The following is a 21,821-nucleotide window of genomic DNA, read 5'->3' as shown; positions in this document are numbered from 1 at the left end:
ATTTTTAGATAAGTTAATACAGTTTGTTAAGTCCATCTGAAAAAACTGAGAGTTCCCTTGAAGGGATGCAAAATGGCCAATGGGAAATGTCCGTCAATGTAGCATTCCTTTTGCAAGTTTTTTAAACTGTTTGTGCGGCGTCTGGATTTTCTCTTTTTCATTCCCAGTCCAAGTCTTAGGATCCCAAAGTGAAATCCAGCACTCGCAGTGTCAAATACTTCTTTATGTTTTCCTCTATCCCATTGTTTGAAAGCGGGGTCATTGGGTTTCATAAAAATATTGATTTGATTTTCTTTACTCGTTTTACATTTTTTGATTTTGGAATGGGCTCAAAAGCAACATAGGCTCCGTGAAACACTTATCAGTATAATGCTTGTATTTCAAATCAAAAGTTGAAATTAAAAATGTTTTTTGCTTTCTTTCCAAGAGTGAAATGAGAAGATGGATATCTAATATTTTAAAGTACTGAAGCTGGGAGACCAATCAGCTTGATTTGTTCAGGTTTTATGCTCGTTCAGTACATCATGATCCATCTTTTCCTTTTAACCCTCAAAAAGAAAGTGAATAAAGTACGAAATGTTGAACTTTTACTTAATTAAATGTAAAAATATCAGTTTGTGGCCACATGGATCACTCAACAATTGAGAATACAACCTCCCCATGTGCTATCAAATAATCACTGAGAAAACCTCCTGCATCTACCAATGTTGGGATGGACACTTTCAAATACTAAACTCTTCCTCTTTATAGATTTAACATTTTAAATGAGAAATTACACTGATAAGTGTTCCACAGAATACCATTCTTTTCTTTATGACAATGAAGCTAATGCAATGGCTTCTGGCGTTTCCCATGGGATCCTTAACTGTAGTTGTGGTGGTGGTGGATGATAGAAAAGATGTGGACAGAATTGAGCTGCTGGTTCCCATCCATTCTTATTATTATTTCAGTCAAAATGTCTGAATGAGTCCGGGAAAAATTGAATTTATGAGAAGAAATTGTCTCTCCTCACATTTTCTTTTGTTTCTCCATATTTGTTTTAACCACATAACATTGTAATCTCCAAATAACTTTGAATTGCAGTGCTACTTTCTTCCACTTAACTACTTCTACATTTATTTGCATGTATGCCTGTGCATCGAGAACACTACTAACTTTGTTTATTCTGGTTATATGCCAGTTTGAGAGTGGCTGACAAGAAGTTTTCTGCTTCCTTTCAGTGATATCCCAAGAATCCCCGACACCTCCCACCCTCCATTAGAATCTAGTAAGTATGCGGGGTGTTGAGACCCCTCTTTAATTCTGTTTTTATCTTGCTGATTGTCTTTTTTTTGAGAAAAAAAATACGCCTGTGTCAACCATGGTGCTGGAGCTGGGAATTTATTAGCCTAGCTTAGCATTGAGATTGGAAAAATTAAAGAGGCCCTATTATGCTTTTTGGTGTTTTCCTGTCTGTTTTATAGGTTTTAGTGCATGTCAATTGTTTGCCAAGTCTAAAATACCCAAGTTCCCTCCAGACGGAGTTTTTCTACCACCTGCCTGATAAGCCTCCATTGGACTTCTTTCTTTACTTCTGTAACATAATGACCCCACTATGTATCACTCCTGCTTCTATTGGCTAGCACATTGAACGTTATGTACAAACTAATGTATTTTTAACACTTTTTTCTCTTGTCTAGGATTCAATTTCTTGTTAGAGCTGACTTTCTTTTAATGAATTCCCCCCTTTTGTATCCCCAGCAGGTTCCAGTTCTTTTGAGTCCCAGAAGATGGACAGACCATCTTTACATGTCCTGTCTCCCTCCAGCCCTGGGATGCTCCAAGACGCTCCACAGTTATTGCCAGGGCAGCTCTCAGTGAGTCTGCACACTTTGAGTGTGTTGGGCTGTTGATGTGTTGAAATGAAAACCAAGCATCAGATTTGTTTGTGTGTTTCCCACCCAGGTGAAACTTTGGTACGACAAAGCGGGTCATCAGCTAATAGTCAACGTGATGCAGGCTGCGGAGCTTCCTCTTCGGCCTGACGGGCGGCCCAGGAGCGCCTACGTCAAAATGTACTTTCTTCCTGATCGCAGGTATGCCCCATCTTCACAGAGAGTGCTTGAAAATGCATTCCGACAGGTATTAGCAGAGTACATTTGGATGAATAAAGCTTGTGATCTAATCATAGGAAATTCCCATGAACAATAAGTATGTCCACTGAAAAGAGAACTTGGTTGTCTGACTCTCTGATTGTTGACAGTGACAAGAGCAAACGAAGGACAAAAACTATGAAGAGGACCTGTGAGCCCAAGTGGAACCAGACGTTTGTCTACTCTCATGTCCATCGCAGGGACTTCAGGAACCACATGCTCGAGCTGACGATATGGGACCAACCCAGGTCACCGGACGAGGACAGCACCTTTATGGGAGAGGTACCACACACACACACACACACACACACACACACACACACACACACACACACACACACACACACACACACACACACACACACACACACACACACACACACACACACACACACACACACACACACACACACACACACACACTTAATTAACTTCTGAATGGGAACGTCAATACACTAAATCCCATACAGTGGATGTTTTAAACACATATAAAAGCTTTTCTGTATGTATTTTTACCAGCTTCTACTGTCTGCGTTATGTTAATAAGCAGTTGTGAACGGTAGCAACACATTTCCCTATCTGTATTATGACTTGAGCAGGTCCTGATAGAGCTAGAGACGGCCTTACTGGATGACAAGCCTCACTGGTATCCACTCCAAACCCACGATGTCTCATCCATTCCACTGCCCCAACCCTCCCCGTACCTGCCCCGACGACACACAGACGTCCCTGGAAAGAAGCTGCAGCGTAAGTCTCTGTCTGTGAATTCTTTAAGGATATGTGAAGCATGAGGGATGTCGTCGAGAAGAGACGTGTGGGGGTTCGGTCTTAGGCATTTTTCTGACCATTCTGAAAAGGAACAAAGTATAACATGTAGGGCTGCACGATATTGAAAAAAACTGACATTGCGATATTTTTTTCCCCTGCGATATATATTGCGTTTTTTTCAACTATATTTAACCGGATGAAGGATTTTAGTCACAGACGTATGAATCTTAACTGGTTGACTCATCATACCTTAAGTCATGATCTAACATGTCATGGTAATGCATGTTGCTTACCCTCAATTAAGGGGATTCATCTGTGAATGAAGAAGAGAAGAACCTTTTTGTATCCAAAATAGTTCCAGATAGCAGATGTTGCTTTTCTTTTTGGAAGTAAATCTTCATTCTCCCCGGTATTGTCCTCCTGTGCCTCGCTCATTTTTTACCGGTGTTTTGATGGTCTGCAAACTAGCGGGGCGGGGCCTGCTGTTATCTGATCAAGAATGATTGTGATTGGTGGTTTGCTGTGCATGCAGAGCCTGTATGTCACTCACTCAAGTACCCCTGACATGAGAGCCGCGCAAGTTTTCCTTTTGTAGCAAGCAGCAAAATAATTGTAACATGACGTGTTTGAGTTAATGTACCTACTTAAAGGTCCCATGTCATAATTTTCCGGTTATTACCCGTCCCCTTGTGTGTTATTAAGGTTTTTATGCATGTCAACGGTCTGCAGAGTCAAAACCCTCAAAGTACACCCTGTAGCGAGTAAAACTCTAACACAGAAAATACCTCCGCAAAACGCCTCGTTGGAGATACGTAACTTTCCATTGATTCTTCCGGGTACCGCGTGAAATCATGCGGTACCCGGAACCAAACGGACCAATCCGTGGAGCCGTTACGTTACGTCCGCGGAGCCGTTACGTTAAGCCCCCGCTGATTGGTCCAAATTGACCAATCCACGGACTTCCTCACACACACACAGTGCAGGCAGCTCTGCTGATCTCTCCTCCCTGGCTGCAGGCTGATAACAGACAGTTGGGATCGCGGCGAAATTCTCTCTGCAGACCCATTCTAAAAGCGTTTATCAACCTTTTTCTTACTCAATATCAAGCCACACTTATTGTTTTTACTTCGGCTGTGACTTTGTGTGTGCTCAGGGTGAGTTTGGCTGTGTTTCGCTGTCACTAAACAAGGAAACCACACCTCCACGGAGCTCAGCGCGATTCACAACGTCCCGACCAATCAGAGCACACTGTGCTCACAGGGAGGGTGGGGGCTGGGGCTATTGGAGCTACAACGAGCCGTTAAAGGCAGAGAGTGAAATTCAGTGAATACACGTAGTTCACAGAAATGCTGTATGAGAAACCAAAGTGATTTTGGAAAATTGCACAATATAAATGTATTCTAGTAGACCTCAACAATGGAATTATGATCAGTGGAAATTGCCATGACATGGGACCTTTAATATCGCACGTCCTAAAAAATTTTTTTTTATAAAATCCCACGTCCCTACAATGTGAATATCGCGCATGTGCATATCGCGGTTATCGCCATGATACGATATATCGTTCAGCCCTAATACTATGTATAGTATATCAATTTAAATGTATGTTTTCCATACCCTTCCCTAATACTGCATTTGTGCCTGGACATGTGCATGCATATATGTGTATGTGGTTTATACCCATATCTATGTGTGTCTGTGTGTGGTGTTTATCCATATCTATGTGTGTCTGTGTGTGTATGTTTGTCTATGTGTGTGTGTCTCTGATGTTCAGGTTCTCAGCGTGTAACAGAGCCTGAATTTGATGAAGGTACAGCAGTAATGTCTAAAGGTGGGTGGGGATTTTTTTCTAGTATTACTTTCAGTGTTTCCCACAAACTCATTTTTATTTGTGGTGCTTTTAGGCAAGGCAAGGCAAGTTTATTTATATAGCACCTTTCAACACAAGGCAATTCAAAGTGCTTTACAAAAATCAATCAATCAATCAATCAATGTTTATTTATATAGCCCAATATCACAAATGTTACATTTGTCTCAGTGGACTTCACAGTTTGTACAGAATATCAGTATGACAATACGACACCCTCTGAAAGAATGAAAGAAAAAATTAAAGACATTCAGACAAAGGCATTTCAAAAAAGTCATTGTAAAGAAAAGATAATAAAATAAACATTAAAAGAAAAAATACATGAATAAAAAGTTACAGTGCAGTTTAAGATATGAATAGTTCACACAGAAGTTCCACTTTACTGATGCCTTTCTTTAAGGTTTCTCCGAACATGAGCTGTGTACGCTTGTATGGCACATACATCCCGAGCAGCATACACAGAAAAAACCAGCCAGGAAAAAGCCCCTAGACACTGATTCCCTGGGGTTACTAGCCCCAAATGTTCATTAACCAAAAACGAAACACAACCGCTCAGTTTCAAGTAGGGTTGCTTTGCTAAACAAGGTTTTCTTCCAAGCTGTTTTACTGATAAACTTGCCTCTCAGGGCTTCCAAGCACAAGTCTTCATATAACATTGGGTTAGGGTTAGCTGTCATTGTACATCTGTCTGACAGTAGCATTGATTCAACAACATCAAGTCAAATTCCTCGTATGTGTGAACCTACCTGGCAATAAACCTGTTTCTGATTCTGATTCTGAAATGCTCAGCAAATTACATGAAATACCATTTTAAATCAAAATGAGGACAGACCCCCACAAACAAATAATGATGTGTGTGGAAAACACTATCATGTCATACACTACATGTTGGCATGTGAAATGTTTATATAAAATATACATTTCTACCATGTATTTCGAAAGACTGCCTTTGTTTGTGTGCTTATTGGGGTACAACTACTGTACACACTGTAAATGTCTTGTTTGTCTCGGAATGTTAGGGTCGGATTTCATGATATTGGCTATTATAAGATCAAGTTGATGGATTACATATTTCACTGATGATATCCCTTAACCCTCCTATTGTCTTCGTTTCCCCCCCCCTTACTTTGGTGTTCGCGGTCAAATTTGACCGGTCCTGTTTTAACTGCTATTACATTAACACAAAAAACATTAATCATCCCCAAATTTCATCTAACACCCTTTCAAATTGTAAGTATTGTATCAGACTACTGGTATACATGAAAAACTGCAATAAATATACAAAGAATAGACACTGAACATGTATTGCGTGTGCCAGGTGTGATCCATGTGGGGGGATAGGCACATAAGAGAGGGAAATGTGTCAAATTGTTCTGTGTGTGTTTGTGTGTGCCAGGTGTGATTCACATGGGGGGATTGGGCACATTTTTGACCTGGAACACCATGGGTGTTACAAAGTTGACTAAATCATCCAAAATGCAATGAAAGTGGTGATCAGCAATTGTATACGTTCAAATGTCTACTGTGAAGGATATCATAAAGCCTTGAGGGCAATCGAATCTAAAACAAAAAAGTTATGATTGATGAAAGTAGTAAATTGGTCAGATTTGACCCAAAAAAAACAGGAGGGTTAAGAATAATATACATTCCCTTTTTGGTGACTTTTATGGGGAAAAAAAATAGTTTTGTTATTTACTTCTATTATATAGTATCGACCCAGACAAGTAAAATCAGAATCCCTATATATTGAACCAAATTCCGTATTAAAGAGAAGAAAACCGTAATGATCCTGCATTTTATAGTACAATACCCTCAGTTAAATTCTGGTGGAATTACAACATATGGAATTTTAACATTAAGTATAAAAGATAATGAGTGTTAACTCTTAGTAACACCTCACTATATCAGTTGAAACTACTTTGTCGCTCATTAATGAGTTCCCACAGAAGGGATAAAAAAACACATCACACTACTTCAACCAACTTTTCTTTTAATTTAATGGTTGGAATAAATGAAAAACCTTTGTAGAACTTTCCAAAGCAAAACAAAGCGCCCACTGTGAGCTTTGAGGTGACTTTCTTTTGGAAATGAATCAAGTGACCTCGAGAGCAAAAACAAAGCCTGACACAGTCCCAAAGATCCCTTCAAGGCTGATCAGTCCCTCTGTTTGAATGTTTTCATCTTCAGAGATAATTGTGCTGCTACACCACCAAAGAAAGTTACAGTTCTATGTATAGGCTCATCTTTAAATAGACTTGAGACAGACTGTCCTGTTGTAGTACAATATGGTTATTGTAACATTATGATTAGAGTAGTAAACCATAATCCAGACACCTACTTGGACATTTACTTATGAGTGTGTGTGCCATTTCCATCCAGCAGCTGAGGGACGCGGCAGGGAGAGGCAGCGGGAGTCAGCGTCTACCCTGGAGGTGCCGGACCAGCAGAGGATGCCCCCCCATCACATACGCTCCCGCTCGGTGTCCCCGCACCGTGAGGAGCAGGGACGCATCCGATCACGGCCCCCCAACGTTCCCGCCCAGAGGTGAGGAGGAAAGGATGACATGAGAGACAGAATTTAAACAGTTTTATTATCCAATGAAACATTCATTTGTTTGAGTTTGTTAAGGGATAATGTGCAGCAAGCTGTTCATGAATGGAATGGAACCTAACATAAAATGAGGGCATCACTGATCGCCTATAAGCGCAATTCAGGTCCATAGCAAGATCGATAGATATAGACTTTATTCATCCCAACTTGGGAAATTGTTTTGTCACCCCAGCATTTTTTAAGTCTTTGCACTTGAATTAAACATAATATAAAATAGAATCAAATACAAAATAAACAGCATACAGTATATCATTACATATACACAGAATACATATCTCAATAGAGTATCTAATTAACACACAATATAAAATGTACAGAATATTATTTGAATACATAGGGTACCTTATACATACAATTTTTTGCAAAGTAGCAGTTTTGTAATTATAATTTCATTTATATTGTTTAAAAAGTCTGCTATCCCCAGCAGCGACCTGCTATCTAAAAAGAGCACACTGCTAAATGTTTAAAATCAGAATCTAGTATTCGACAAAAAAAATGTTTTAAGGTTGATTTATGAAATGCATAATCCAGTTCTCTTCTGCTGATTTGTATCATTCAAACGGTCATATTCTATCCAAACATAAAACATATTTTGAACACTTTAAATCAATTTAAACAGTTAGTCTTAAGAGGTGGGTGCCATGGCCTGTTGACTAATAATGGTTACAAAAATCTGCTTGATGGGAAGACATTGGTCACTCCTAAGAGGTAAAAGCAACATGGGAGGAAAGACAGAGTTTGTTGGAAGCCGTTGAACAGAGTCCATCTACTAATGAAAAGTCTGACACAGAACACACAGTGCTGCCAGCTCTGCTTTTACTGGCCCGGACAAATGAGCCGCGCCAAGACTCTGCTGCAAACCTCCTGACCACTAACCTTCCTTCCTTCCTTCCCTCCTTCCTCCTTCCTTCCTTCCTTCCTTGCTTCCTTGCCTCCTTCTTTTCAGGAGTCTGGATGATGAGCTTCCTCACACTCGTCGTTCTCGTTCTCCGACCCGTCACTACGACTCTGCCAGAGGTCGCCACCAGCAGGAGGAGTACCTGGATGACAGGTGAGACGACAGGTCGCTTGTGGGTCATTTAACGACACCAAATGTCATCAGAGTTGCTTGGTTGGCATATAAAATATAAATATTATCTACTTTTGACTGCTTCTTTTTGTGCAGTTTGAATGAGATAGCAGAGTTTTGTGCAAATCTGTGACCGCTGAATCTGTTTTCTACTTGAGTGTGAACTACTGTAATGAGATTTGCTACAACTTTATTTAAAAAAAACAGGTAAAGTTCTCTTTTTTGCCATTTGAAAATAATTCACAATTTAATTTCTCTCACCTATCTTTTTTTTTCTTATTAAGTGCCTCAAAACTGCATTTGGTGCATTTGATTGTAATTATGTATGTATTTACTTGAGCGTGTTGGGACAAATGGCTTTGTTTGGAAACAATTGCGGCGTTTCAGTGTGTCTTTGCGCACGCGTGTGTGTGTGTGTGTGTGTGTGTGTGTGTGTGTGTGTGTGTGTGTGTGTGTGTGTGTGTGTGTGTGTGTGTGTGTGTGTGTGTGTGTGTGTGTGTGTGTGTGTGTGTGTGTGTGTGTGTGTGTGTGTGTGTGTGTGTGTGTGTGTGTGTGTGTGTGTGTGTGCATGTGTGTGCATGTTGGGTTTATAGCAATCTGGGCAGGGTCTTTCCTATTCACCCTCTTCTCATTGTGCTCTTCTTGTTTTTTTTGACTGTTGTTGATTTTGTTTCATCCATCCCCATGGTAACCACAGTGAGGTCATCATGATCCACCAGTCAATGCGAGGCAAAAGTGCTGAGTGCCTCCACACCAGGTAAACTGGCCAATCACGACATGTTGTTTATATTCAGGGTTCTGGATCACATGGATGTTGTAGTGCGTAGTGTGTCAGACTGTCTCTCTGTGCAATTGACTTAAAAAACAGGGGTTGAATCCATCACTTACAATCCTATTTAGAAAGGGATTGAAGAGTGTGAACATATCCAACTTTAAGCAAAGCTTTTACTTTGCTGTAAGTGCAAATTGTTTGTCATTTCAAATGTGCATTTAACAAAACAAGTTACATTAAACACGATGGTAATAGACAATATTTGTATTATATTCAACAAATAGCATTAAATCCACAAATTAGTTCCTTCTATCCCACACTACTGTAACACTCAACTTCCCTGCCTGTGGTTCTTAACCCTAAATACATTTTGATTCCCACTGAAAGTGATAATCTTTAAAAATTAGGCAGGACGCTTTGCAGGACGCTCCAATTTTTTGCCGACATTACTTCAACAGGAAAAACTAAAATCTGTATTTGAGGCAGAGGGATGGTGTATGTGGGACACATTTGAATAAAGTGTGTGATCGTGTTAATAAAGGACGTTGTCTCACAGTTGGAGCTCAATGCAGAGATCAATCTACTCTGGGATAATGAAGAAAAAAAATAGGGACATCAAGTAAAACATCAGTGATGGGCAAATAGTCATGGAAACAATCCTTAACAGCATAACAAACTAAAAACATGTAGGTAAATGAAAAAATGTACTTAAATAGTAGGACATCATTGTTTGCTTTTATTTATTTTTGCGTGCCCGACATGACACATATCACATGACCCTGAAAAGGATTTTTAACTTACTTAGCTTTTTAGAATACCGACCAATTCCATTGACTTCTATTTAAAGTGAGCTGGACTGTCAATGTTTTTTACTCTTACTTAACATGCATTATGGTATGGATGCACTCACAATACATGTCAGTGGAATACACATTGTTGACAGTAAGACAAATATATAACATGATCACTGACTTGACAATGACTCATCATTTTCCCCATAATTTTGGGCCATTTGGAAAATGTGAGGAATAAGGAAGCACAGATTGTACTGTCACTTTAACGAAGCGTTATTTGGGGCAATGAAATACAGTTAGATCACATTGAGCTAGTTGTTTAGTTGTATTGCTGCCTCAGATCCACAAGAGGACACTACAGGACCATGCTTTTGCATTCCAACTGTGTCTCATCCTTGGCATGCTGCTATTCCCTCTGAAGGGCTGCAATCTGTTCCCATAACGTAATACAGTTTGAGATATAAAGACTTGTCATTTAATATTTGGGTATACGTACGTGGGTTTGACGTGTGTTTTGAGCACACAGTGAAAGAGGTAAGTTACACGCTTAAGAACACATCCTTATGTCTCATTAGAAGCGTCCACTTAAGCGTCCACTTATAAGACCATACCTCTCAGATTTGTATACCAGAGGTGGAAGAAGTACTCAAATCATTTACTTTATTAAAAGTAGAAATACTAAGGTGTAAAAATGCTCTATTACAAGTAAAATTCCTGCATTTAAAATGTAAGTAAAAGTACAAAAGTTTAAGCATCACTATACTGTATATACTATAAAAGTAATATTATGCAGGGGGGCTCATTTAAGGATCATGTATTTTAAATGATTGTATTATAATTATTGATACATTAATGTGTTCATCAATTCAAGTAAAAGTGGGGTTTATTGGAATAACTCATTCTGGGTGTCTTAACCTATAATAATATATGAACAGATACAGCAATTTTTTTACCTACTATATTAATTGAGTAAATAAACCTGTTACATTCCACCACTTTTCTACACACACTGATGTGTTAAAAGGAGGTGTGTGTTTTTAAGTGTGTCAGTAGAGATGAGTCAGCTTTTGATGCTTGTATGCTGTCATGTAGTGCTGTAGCTGCACTCGCTTACACTGCAAAAACCTACAAGCTTAGCCAGTGATTTTGCAAGAAATGCACTGTTAAGAAAGATATCAGACGACTGTGAAATAATAATAAACGTACCTTAAAAAAAGCTTTACAACATAATGCGTAAAATCACTGGATAAGCTGGCACCTTTTTGACCTACAAAACGTTCTATCTGTGCAAACAGTTCCACAGACGTGTTTTCTTTCTCCTCTTCCATCCATTCCTTCCACTTTCCCACTTCTGTCTGCTGCATGCATGCTAACACCAGAAGATCTACTAGGCACAATAACACACTGCCACCTAGGATGCCCCTTATGTTCAACGGCATCCACAAATGCACCAACAGGTAAGTCCATAGGCGTGGGTTCAGTATGCTTCAAACAAACAAAGTGCACATAACATGTTTTGCTCTGTGTTCCTATCTCAACATTGTCTTTAAACAATCTCCTTAATGTTATTTAAAAAGGAGCAAGATAATAGGATGATGTTTCACCAGCCTTAAATATTTAAAGTTAAATCCCGTTTTTCTTCGCCAGTTCGGCAAGCCAGACAAGAACCACAAATACTAGTTATAGCCATGCATCTTTGGAACCATGCTGATACAACAAACAATATATGTATATCTAAAGCTGACCCAGAGAGACCTAACCTCAAGCAACAGCAACTAAATCTGTCCATGGAAAAATGAATGAGACTTTTACTTCCAGGACCAGAGCTGCCTGATGTTTTGTCTCATGGAACCAATTGAGAAGCCGTCATGGGAAACTGTTTAAAAATGGGCAGCAACCTTCAAAATAATACTTAGCAGGGATTGGATTGACCATCCGCCAATCAGGTCTATCATAGTCTCACTTCGCCAAAATCAAATTTGGCGGTGGCCTTTAAGATGTTCTTTTCCACATAAACCATGTCCTGGGCTGCGAGTAGCTCATAACAGGATTCTCTTGGTTTAAAACACTGTTGGTATATTACTTGAAGCCTGACAAGATGCATTCTTTCATGTGATCTTATGATAGTACCATATATGGTAACCCAAAGATAATTCCTTCCAAAACATCTGCCATTATTGCCTTTTGTCCAGCCCAATCTCTCTATTAGATTTGACTTAGGGAAATAAGGTTAACTGGGCACACTTTTGGACAGTTGCTTCTCAAAGGAACAATGCACGATCTGAAAGAACACACACAGTAGTGGCGAGGGAGGCTGTGGCGCAGTGGACTAGTGCGTTGGTGTTCGCACAGGTTCAAAACCCGCTGCGGTCAGCATGTCGTTGTGTCCATAGGCAAGACACTTCACCCCAAATTGCTCCTGTCGGGCATCTAACAAGTAACATGTAATGTAATGGTGACAGGTGTACATTAGTTGTCAAAGGAAGATCAAACCCTTCCAATATCCTGTTTTCAACACCAACATTTCTGCAAGCACATTGTCTGAAGCATACTGAGTCCTTTATACATTTTGTGGTGCCAGTGTGATTTTGTCCTATACCTGTGGAGAAGCACGTAATGATGTTGTCGTAGTAAATGTAAATCATCTCCAACATTAGAGTTAGCGTATTTGCTTACATCTGGGGACTTCCTTTTATGTGAGTATGTTCTGCAACAGCAGGAGCTTCACAGATCAGATTACAATCCACGCTTTCTTTGCTTTATTTTGTTTCATTTGATAATGCATGCTGTTATTGAAATCTTCGTTTTGTGACTAGTTCCACGCTGCCTGCATGTCGAAAGATAAGCTCTGTTGTGGGATCGCAAATGTTCATGGCAACACGCAGCTCCATTACTCAGCGCGTTGTAATGTTCACAGATGAGGTGACCATTAGGTAAGACACACACATACATGCGTACAGATTATAATTGGATGGGTAGCCATTTAAGTGTAAGCCATGCCAGGCTGTAGAAAAGTTATTTGCAATCAAAATCCAAGTTTCCACTTTACCCCAGCATCACGACTTACGCCAACCATGGTTTTATCCAAGCATTATGATTTTGGGACCCTAACAAGATTTATTTTAATACATTTATTTCTGTTTGTCCATTGTTTTTCTCTTTGTGTTTGTTTCTGTCCTCTCCTCCTGTCTCCTCCTCCATTGGATGGCATGTTGTGCTGTCGTGCCTCTAGTGATCTGCAGCCTTCTCTGGACAGGGTTAGGAGCGCTAGCGCCAACTGTCTGACTCCAGACAATCATGCCCCCTCACCAGAGACTGAAAGGTACCAGCCTCTGTCCCCCCCCACACACACACTCCTGTAGTGCTCCAGTCGATCTTCTACCTTTCCTGGTCTCTCTAATTATTTTCCATCCGAGTTGTCCAACTATAACTGAAGATTAAGCTTCCCCCTTACTCACGCTACCAAGACCCCATGGCTGTACAGAAATCTGGCCTAGTCCACACTCACACAGGTATATATTTTTTCCATATTTTGTCCATCTTTCTCCAAAAAAACCCTGTCAACGAGAAGCAGAACTATTTTTGCCACGTCCATTAACACGATAAATATTGGCTTATTTGGACACCTCAAAAACAAGATGTCACTTCATCTCATTTCATGTTACAGGCCAAGAACTCTGATTTCCCTTTCTATAAGTCAACAATAAAATCAGTTTCTGAAAATGTAACCCTGGCAGAAGTTCTACAAAAGCTCTATTTTCAGTACCCTAAAAGGCCATTTCTGAGTGCGAGGAAAACGAAAACACATTTTTGAAATACCTTATGTGTGGACTACGCCTGTTATTCCAATCTGGTGTTTCATCCTGAAGCTCCCATGTTTTGCCACAATGTCGTCTATGAAGGTGCAACGATGAATTAGCAGATTTATAAGAACATTACATTTTGTATTTAGAATTACTCTTCTCTCGAGAGATTTTCAAATCTTCTTATCATTGAAGAAACACTATCAAGAAATGTTGTTCCATTAATGATTTGGCCCCATGACAACAGAGTCGGTGCAACTCTTCTTGTACACTTTAACTAATTACTGTATCTCAAGAGGTATCACTTCACCAACCAGCCTACTACATGCTGCTTAGTTTTACACTGTCCAGGCCTTCAGTGGAATCCCCCTTTCACCACTGTGTCTACATTGTGAGCTTCACCTCTTAATAATAACAACCTGCGTAACTATTTCCAGTGTCTTTTTCAAACAACTGTAAATGAACGCTCTCCTGCTCAACCATTTTCCACAATGTCATCATAATACCTTGAAGGAAATGCTTGAATTTATCAAAGTTTATTATATGACAATCATCACATGCTTTATGTATGACAGAGTTGTTCATCCCTGCAATCATCCATCCTGTCCACACTGGCCAGGAAGTGATACATTTGTAGTGTGACTACAGTGTAGAAGATGTTGCTCAAAAATCGTATTTCTATCCTCCGTTCATCTTCCTCCTGGACGTTGCATGTAGGTTTTCTGATGGTTTTTTTTCTGGCAACAAATCTACATGCAACTGCCAGGACAGTTTTTTAATGTTTCTGGATCAACAGGAAAAAACATACAACAAATGTTTGCACTAAGATTGAACTGTGTTGGATCAGTTATTTCCTGTGAATATCCTTGAAGAGTTGGTGGATACCAACACCGAACTGCAAGGGAAGGGAATGTTGGACTTTTATTGATTCTGTGGACAAAACTCTAAATGCAAGCTAATATTGCTCCATGTCTGCAGGGTGTATAAATACGCATATGTTTGCTAACACGTTCATTATTTTCACTTTATAAGGTGATTGTAAGTCAGTATTTTGCTGCCCCCTGGTTGCCAAAAAATAAGGGCACCCATGTCAGACACAAAAATACTTTACTTCATACCCAGTAATGAAATGGCATGGATTTCAGATGTTCTAATGGCTTTCTGATTTGGTCATATGGTTGATATATTTTGTATGTGTACATGTAGAAAATCGTTTTCCCATTCCCTGCCCCGGAGACGTCCAGCGAGTCCCAGGATTCTTATCCAACATGCTTCCCCTGAAGATGACAGGTACCCTTTTGTGGACCGCAGCCGCTTCCTCTTAGAGCTTGACTAATGCCTAAAAATCTGATGCCAATTTTGAACCAAACCCAAGTGTTTTTATGAATTACGATTAAAGGATAATTTCTTATTACATGGCAAATAACCGTTTAGTTTTGTCACCAATTCCTAATTATTCTTTTTTTCCGTAGGGTTAACCCTATCCTCTAGGCTTAGCATTATTAGGTTTAGGCAGATGTCAAGCTCTACCTCGTATTTGCAGCTAGCGCTAATCTCTTTGCTGCGTTTTCACATTTCTGATTAGCTGGTTGTGAATTGGCACCCTTACATTTTCCAATCTTTCTACTCTTCTCAAAATGTAGTGAGTGACATTATCTTGTATCATATCTCATAGAGCTAATACATTAATACCTCATTTTGGTTGGATTTCATTACTTAAGGAAAGTGGCTGATTTTCAAATTTTTGAATGCTTTGAAAGGAATAGTTTGACTTTTTTGCTTGTTCACTTATTAGTGAACATTATAAGTTTCATACCACTCTTATATTCGTTTGTTAAATATGAAGGAACAGCCAGGAGAAAGTTAGCCACATTAGCATAAAGACAACACAATTATTAATCAACTAGCCTGGATCCTTTAAAGGTAAGCATTAATAAACAAAACATATCGTGTTACCTGGTAATCTTTGGAAGAACTTTTCGGTAGATATTGTCACCTGGAACATGACTATCACGTTTACTCGACTTAACGCTAGGCTAAGCTAATATCACTTAGCTTTAGCGTCATATTTAAAAAATATACACTGGTGGTATCAATCTTCTCATCTAAGTCTCGCCAGAAAGCCAAAAAAACTGTCAAACTATTACTACTTGAACTCGCTCAGGGGCCATACACGTGCAGCACTCTAGGCGGGCTCATTTCGGTTTTCACATTGTTTTTCCAAATACAAGATAATATCACAAGCTCCTCTTAACTATTTTCGCAATTTAGCTTCCTGTCGCAACGCCAAAACTTCTGGTTTGTGGTTCATTAGCAGGACACAGTGAAAGTGACCACGATATGCAATGTTGTAAACAAGCTTTGTTTCATACTTTGTCACTCGCATTGTGCAATGGTTGCTTGTATTTCTTGGTTTTTCTGCTCGTGGGTGTTGTTTATCTGGTTTGTGATTTGTTGCAGAGTTCTAGCCAAGGTTTTCATCCCTGGTTGTGGTTGTTGTTGCCGAAGCTTTGTCATGTTGTTTTTCTATGCTGCCTTTGAGATTTTGGTTACTGGCTCTTCTTTTCTGAACGTAGTAGATTGTACTGGTTATTGTGTTGAATCCCGCCTTGTTAAGTTTGCTTCCTCTCTACGGGTGTACTTTTTGTCCTAGGAATTGCATCTGCAGCTTCTTAATGCTCGTTTTTCTCTCGGTCTTTAAGTCACACTTTTTCAAGGCTTAGTGCTCAGCAATGAACTCATGATGTCCATAATTCATATGAGAAGTGTGTGTGTGTGTGTGTGTGTGTGTGTGTGTGTGTGTGTGTGTGTGTGTGTGTGTGTGTGTGTGTGTGTGTGTGTGTGTGTGTGTGTGTGTGTGTGTGTGTGTGTGTGTGTGTGTGTGTGTGTGTGTGTGTGTGTGTGTGTGTGTGTGTGTGTGTGTGTGTGTGTGTGTGTGTGTGTGTGTGTGTGTGTGTGTGTGTGTGTGATGGTGCATGTATCATCCTTGTCATCTTCTCTTCATGTCCATGACTGGAGAATATGGATGCTATTTCCTACTCAAGAGACTTTAATTCACCTCAGTACAAAGAAGAGGTACACACTCACTGACATGCACACACACACAGGCACAGTTACAGATGAAGCACGAGTGTGTGACACCTCTTATTCATATCACAATCACACCATCCATCACAGCATGCCTCCTATTTCCTGTTTTCCAGATCATAAACTTGTAAGGCCAATGACAGCCCCCTGACAGAGTCTGACTCCTCTAAATCTAAATGATGTATCCTCCATCATGCTCTCTGCCATCCTCTCATCCATCCATCCATAATTTTTTTTCCTTTTGTGTATTGTTCCCTTTCCTCATCCACCATTCTCCAGGCAGCCTCGGACCCTGGAGACATCCGAGTGTAACACTCTTGGCAGGAATCTCCCTATCAGTGGCAGGTAAGACATGTACTGTAGGCTCAGCACATGTCAAACATTAGTGTAGCAGGGCATTGACGGGAGCCTGAAATTACACGACCAACAAGAAAATAATTTTAAATAAGTATATGGTAGCCTTTCAAAACAGCAAAAAGTATGTTATTAAAATGGCAGTTTAACCCCAAAATCAAAAATAGAGCAGAAATGTTATACACATATTCTTCCCATAACCTGAATGCTATTCATCAGTCTAGATTGGCTTGGTGTGAGTTGCTGAGCGTTTCAGATGTCAGCTTCTCTTCAATATGATAAAACTAAATGCCTCTCAGCTTCTCTGCCCGAAACGCCCAACATTTGACACATTTTAAAAAACTCAACAGCAATGTCTCCTCTAAATTCGTCTTCTACTACCCCCAGAAAAGTAGAAGTAAGCGTGCTCCTGCTCAGCTAGCTAACATTGCAGCTTAGTCAAGAAAGACGCCATTGATGTGACATTTGGTACTGTAACAAGCCTCTCCTCTATTAAAAGATGCTTCTTTCTTCCGAGTGTTTTTGTAGAAACTAAACAATTGTTTTTTTGGGTAAACAGTTTATGGTTTCTGGAAAGTTCCACACAACTTTTTAGAGAGAGACGCTGTCTGAAATTGCGTACCTTTGTACTTACAATGTAAGGTATGGCCAAATGCAGTGCATTACTAGTACCGGGATGATGCTTTCAAAAAGTTAAATGTGGATTGCTGAACGATTCTAACTCTCAACAACTGCCATCTTGGCTATGTAAAGGAAGTTAGGCGACCAGCTGCGATTGGTTGCTCCAGTAAACACAACACTATACAAATAAAAGTTATATATGTGAATTTATTTCACTATTAACACACACCCCTAGCGCTCATGCACCTCTATGCTGGTGTTGAAAAGAAGCCGCCGTTAATTTTATAGCTTAATGATCGTTGCTAGCTAGCTAGCTAACAGCGGTGATAGTCAGTTCCGGTGAGGGCAAAGCAGCCATGTGCGAAATGTATTGGCAATCCATCCATTAGTCATCAAGACATTTCACTTGAATGTCACATGATTCGGATGACTTTTTTTATTTATGTTTTCTGTCGCTTTTTTGTCTCCTCGATCCCATCTTTCTTCCCCTGCATGCTGCTGCTTCTACACTGTATTACGGGGCTTTGGGTTTGTATGGCATTTGTGTGAATGTGGGTGTGTGTGTGTTTGTATGCGTTTACAAGAATACAGCCCACATCCATCTTAAGGGTCTCCAGAGGAAAGAAGGCCCCACTGCTACCCCTTGGTAAGGGGTTTCCCTTGAACTGTTGCCCTGAGTCTAACCCACTGACACCGAGGCAGCTGATAGTAGACACTGTGGTGGAGAGGAACTAGACATGGCTGCTCTCTCATTCATTCATACGATTACCTGTTTGTGTTTGTGTGTGTTTCTGTCTTTGCTACATCACAGCCTCGGGCTCTGCTGCTTGTTTATTATTTTGTATGTGTGGGGTTTTACTCTCAAAGTTATTGTCTAGTCATTTCTGAGCTGTTAGGTAAGTGTTGTGTTTCGCTAAGTCCCTGTTTTTAATATCTTGGTTGTTTCAATATTCCTCATATATCCTCAAACAACATTATGATTTTTTTTAACATAATTCATACATTTGCAGCAGTAATTACATTTTCTATCCTATTATGTGTAAACCGCCAATTTTGAAAGTATGTTTGTTAAAATAGAGCTGTTGGTGCGTCAAAATTAAGTTGGAAGAAAAAGACTAATTATACATTTATCAAGAACATGCAGTTGATATGATTGGAGCAATGTGTCACATTTTTTTTTACTTTTTATAGACTGAACTATGGGACAGGTTTTCTGAACAACCCTTGTTCTTGAGTGTGCAGTGTGAACCGCACACAGTGGCCGTTTCTCAATCGCGAGGATGCTTGCTTGGTAGCACATGTCTTCTGAGTCACTTCCTTCAGAAGCAAGGCAAGAATCCTTCCTGGATTTCGGAAAACTACGAGTGGAACAGGCTAGCAAGTGTGCAGGTGTGCGTCATATGAGAGGCCCCGCCTTACATTTCCCGCCACAGATTTGGGGAAATTGGTCCGTGCGCAAAGCATTGTGGGGATTTGAAGGACGCAAAGTCTACCCATGTGCAGCCTCGAAATTACCCCCAAACCAAGGACGCGGCCTCGGTGGAATTCCAAGTATGCTGGAGATTGGAACAGTCCTTCGGCGGCACTCGATGACGTAGTATCCTTGAAATATTGGCTTGGAAGCCAGTTTCCTCGCAATTGAGAAACGGCCAGTGAATGGATGTGTGCAGAGATGGTGGGATTTGTTCTGGAAGGCTTTCAACTTTGCTCTGTGTTCTTCCACTGTGTCAATCTTTATTTGCTGCTCTTTCTGCAACAGAATCGCTCACTGTCAAATTGAGGGAGTTTCACTTGAATATGTTGTTGCTAGTAAAACTATTTTAGCAGTTCTTTTTGGTCCTAGTCACATTCTGTATCTAAACATCCTAAGACAGCAGGTTCCATCCGTTTACAGCTGTTTGCTCAGCTTTTCTTCTTTTTTTCTGGTGAAGTTCAAACAAGTGTAATGTCAAAAATGATGCTGTCCGTATAGAACTCAAAACATTTGAACTCCGACCTGCCTTGTGCCACAGTGTTCACCCTTTATATTAACATTAAGTTGATTTTCTCTCTCCTTTTTTCATTATTTTTGTCCTTGCTTTGGTTCATTCTCCATCTCTCCCCTATCTCCATCTCTCTCCATCTCTCCCACCTTCTGTATGCTTTGCCTTCACGTTATCTTGTGTTAGGGGGCATCTCCAAGGTGGTGCGTCTCTCTCTTCCTCAGTGACGTCCTCCTCAGCCCGCAGAGTACGGCAGCTCCCACAGCTCCCCCCTAAGAGCAGCAGCGTAGAACAAGGTATAGTGCTTTTATGTGTGTAAAACTGTATAAGTCTAGGTGCCGGATAATTTGTACATCATCTTGACAATGACACACAATGTGCAGGTACGTATTTGTTATCCAGCCTTGGTGTCAGTTAAGCAAATGGCAGGCCACGGCTTTTAACATTAGATTACAATCATATTTAGAATAACTGTACTATGAAAGAGAATCAGGGCCACATGTGAAATTAAACTCAGAATACTGACTTTTTTTCTGGATGGCAACTTTAAACTAAGAATTCAGAATTTTGTCAGAATTCCAACTTTAAATTCAGAATTCAGAGAAAATATTATTTTGTCTTTTTCTGTCTTTCTCAGAAATATGACTGTCTTTCTGAATTCCAACTTTAAACTCAGAATTTTTAAAAGAAATGTCAGCATTCCATCTTTCAAATCAGAATTCAGAGATAAAAGAATTATGACTTTTACTATCATTTTTCTCAGAATTCAGACCTTAAACTCAAAACAATTATTCACTTTTGGTCAGATCTCAAAAGAAAGTTTGCATTTGGCCATAATCTTTTTAAGTATGTAAAATCTGTAAGGTTCCTGCATTTAATTTGGTCCCATTTGCTCGATGCTACCTACTAACTTGCTAGCTACTGTAGCATCTGCAAATGACTTTATTACTTACCATAACTTTATGAGCTGATGTTATGAAGCAGCCCCAACAGAACCATGCTGTGTAATCAATGAACAGCTAGCTGGCTAACCTAATCTTGGTTTAGCTTACTGTTAGCTATTATGCCGCTACTGCCTAGTATCGCTCTTTTGCTTTGTACGGTTACTGTTGGCTAAAATACTGTTTGTGATAAAAACACATGCTTGTTGTATCATGGATAAAGTTAGCTACCGAATCAATTTAACAAGCTAGCCAGTTAACGTATCCCCCTCAGACAGTATTTAGCTTTGTTAGCTGCACACTTGTGGCGCTGTATGGGGAGCTGAAGATCATTCTAGGCATTAAAATCACATCCTTTGGAGATTACAGGCTAAAAAGTCCCAACTCATACACAGAAATCAGTCCACAGGCTGATAAGCAACCAAGCTTTTTCAGGACGGACTGTTTAAGTTCTGCTTACAGGGCTATTTTACAGTGCAGTGTCTGTTTGAGTTTATTGAGTTTGTTCTTATTTCATAGTCCTGGTAGCAGAGGAGTGTGTTCGACAGCTCCAGATGAGGGTTCATTCCAACCGGGTGTCAGCTGCCACCACCTCCAGCCAACAGGACCTGGACCGATCCCTCAAGAACAAACGGGAGGTGGGCCACCATTTTGCTTTATCACTCTAAAAGCAACTCATCAGGGGAATGGATGGGGACAATAAGGGTTCCAGGCAGTGAGCTTCAGCTGTAATGTTGCTGAAGTGCATCGCAGTAAATTGCATTTACTGTCTGAGTCATAAATTATCTCACAGTTATGGGGAAGACCACTCAACGAAACACATTGGTTCCAAGTGGGTAGTCCCTTAAGAATGCAGAAGTGTATAATCCATACTTGCTGGTTTCCTTTCTCTAATTTACTGTATAGCAAACTAACAGTGTAATGGCAATATCGTGACTTTCAAACATTTGCATGCGAGTGGTTTCACTTTTCTGTATGCGTCGTGTCAGTGCTGTCTTAGTGATGCATTACTACAGTAGG

At 40.1% G+C, this 21,821-nt stretch overlaps 1 protein-coding gene across 26 annotated transcripts in view; it reads left to right on the top strand.

The window, feature by feature from the left end:
• The window catches only part of LOC307044420 (regulating synaptic membrane exocytosis protein 1-like), a gene marked incomplete at its 3' end in the record, with an annotated part of 141,083 nt that overhangs the window by 107,756 nt on the left and 11,506 nt on the right, over positions 1 to 21,821 (top strand). For 4 of the 26 annotated variants that reach the window (XM_079689642.1, XM_079689641.1, XM_079689619.1 and 1 more), the window contains 16 exons: positions 1,221 to 1,267; positions 1,732 to 1,856; positions 1,945 to 2,075; positions 2,243 to 2,414; positions 2,729 to 2,879; positions 4,675 to 4,731; positions 7,147 to 7,312; positions 8,325 to 8,429; positions 9,145 to 9,204; positions 11,393 to 11,470; positions 12,830 to 12,946; positions 13,246 to 13,335; positions 15,023 to 15,106; positions 17,183 to 17,248; positions 20,047 to 20,156; positions 21,321 to 21,439. In XM_079689642.1, the coding sequence (XP_079545768.1) occupies positions 1,221 to 1,267; positions 1,732 to 1,856; positions 1,945 to 2,075; positions 2,243 to 2,414; positions 2,729 to 2,879; positions 4,675 to 4,731; positions 7,147 to 7,312; positions 8,325 to 8,429; positions 9,145 to 9,204; positions 11,393 to 11,470; positions 12,830 to 12,946; positions 13,246 to 13,335; positions 15,023 to 15,106; positions 17,183 to 17,248; positions 20,047 to 20,156; positions 21,321 to 21,439 (1,678 nt within the window). Of the gene's footprint in view, positions 1 to 1,220; positions 1,268 to 1,731; positions 1,857 to 1,944; positions 2,076 to 2,242; positions 2,415 to 2,728; positions 2,880 to 4,674; positions 4,732 to 7,146; positions 7,313 to 8,324; positions 8,430 to 9,144; positions 13,336 to 15,022; positions 15,107 to 17,182; positions 17,249 to 20,046; positions 20,157 to 21,320; positions 21,440 to 21,821 lie in introns of those variants that run through there. The other 22 variants (XM_079689624.1, XM_079689625.1, XM_079689637.1 and 19 more) reach the window with 16 other exon arrangements.

The sequence above is a fragment of the Notothenia rossii genome (assembly GCF_949606895.1).
Source record: "Notothenia rossii genome assembly, chromosome: 6".
Classification (NCBI taxonomy): domain Eukaryota; kingdom Metazoa; phylum Chordata; class Actinopteri; order Perciformes; family Nototheniidae; genus Notothenia; species Notothenia rossii.
This window is presented reverse-complemented; position numbering and strand designations above follow the sequence as displayed.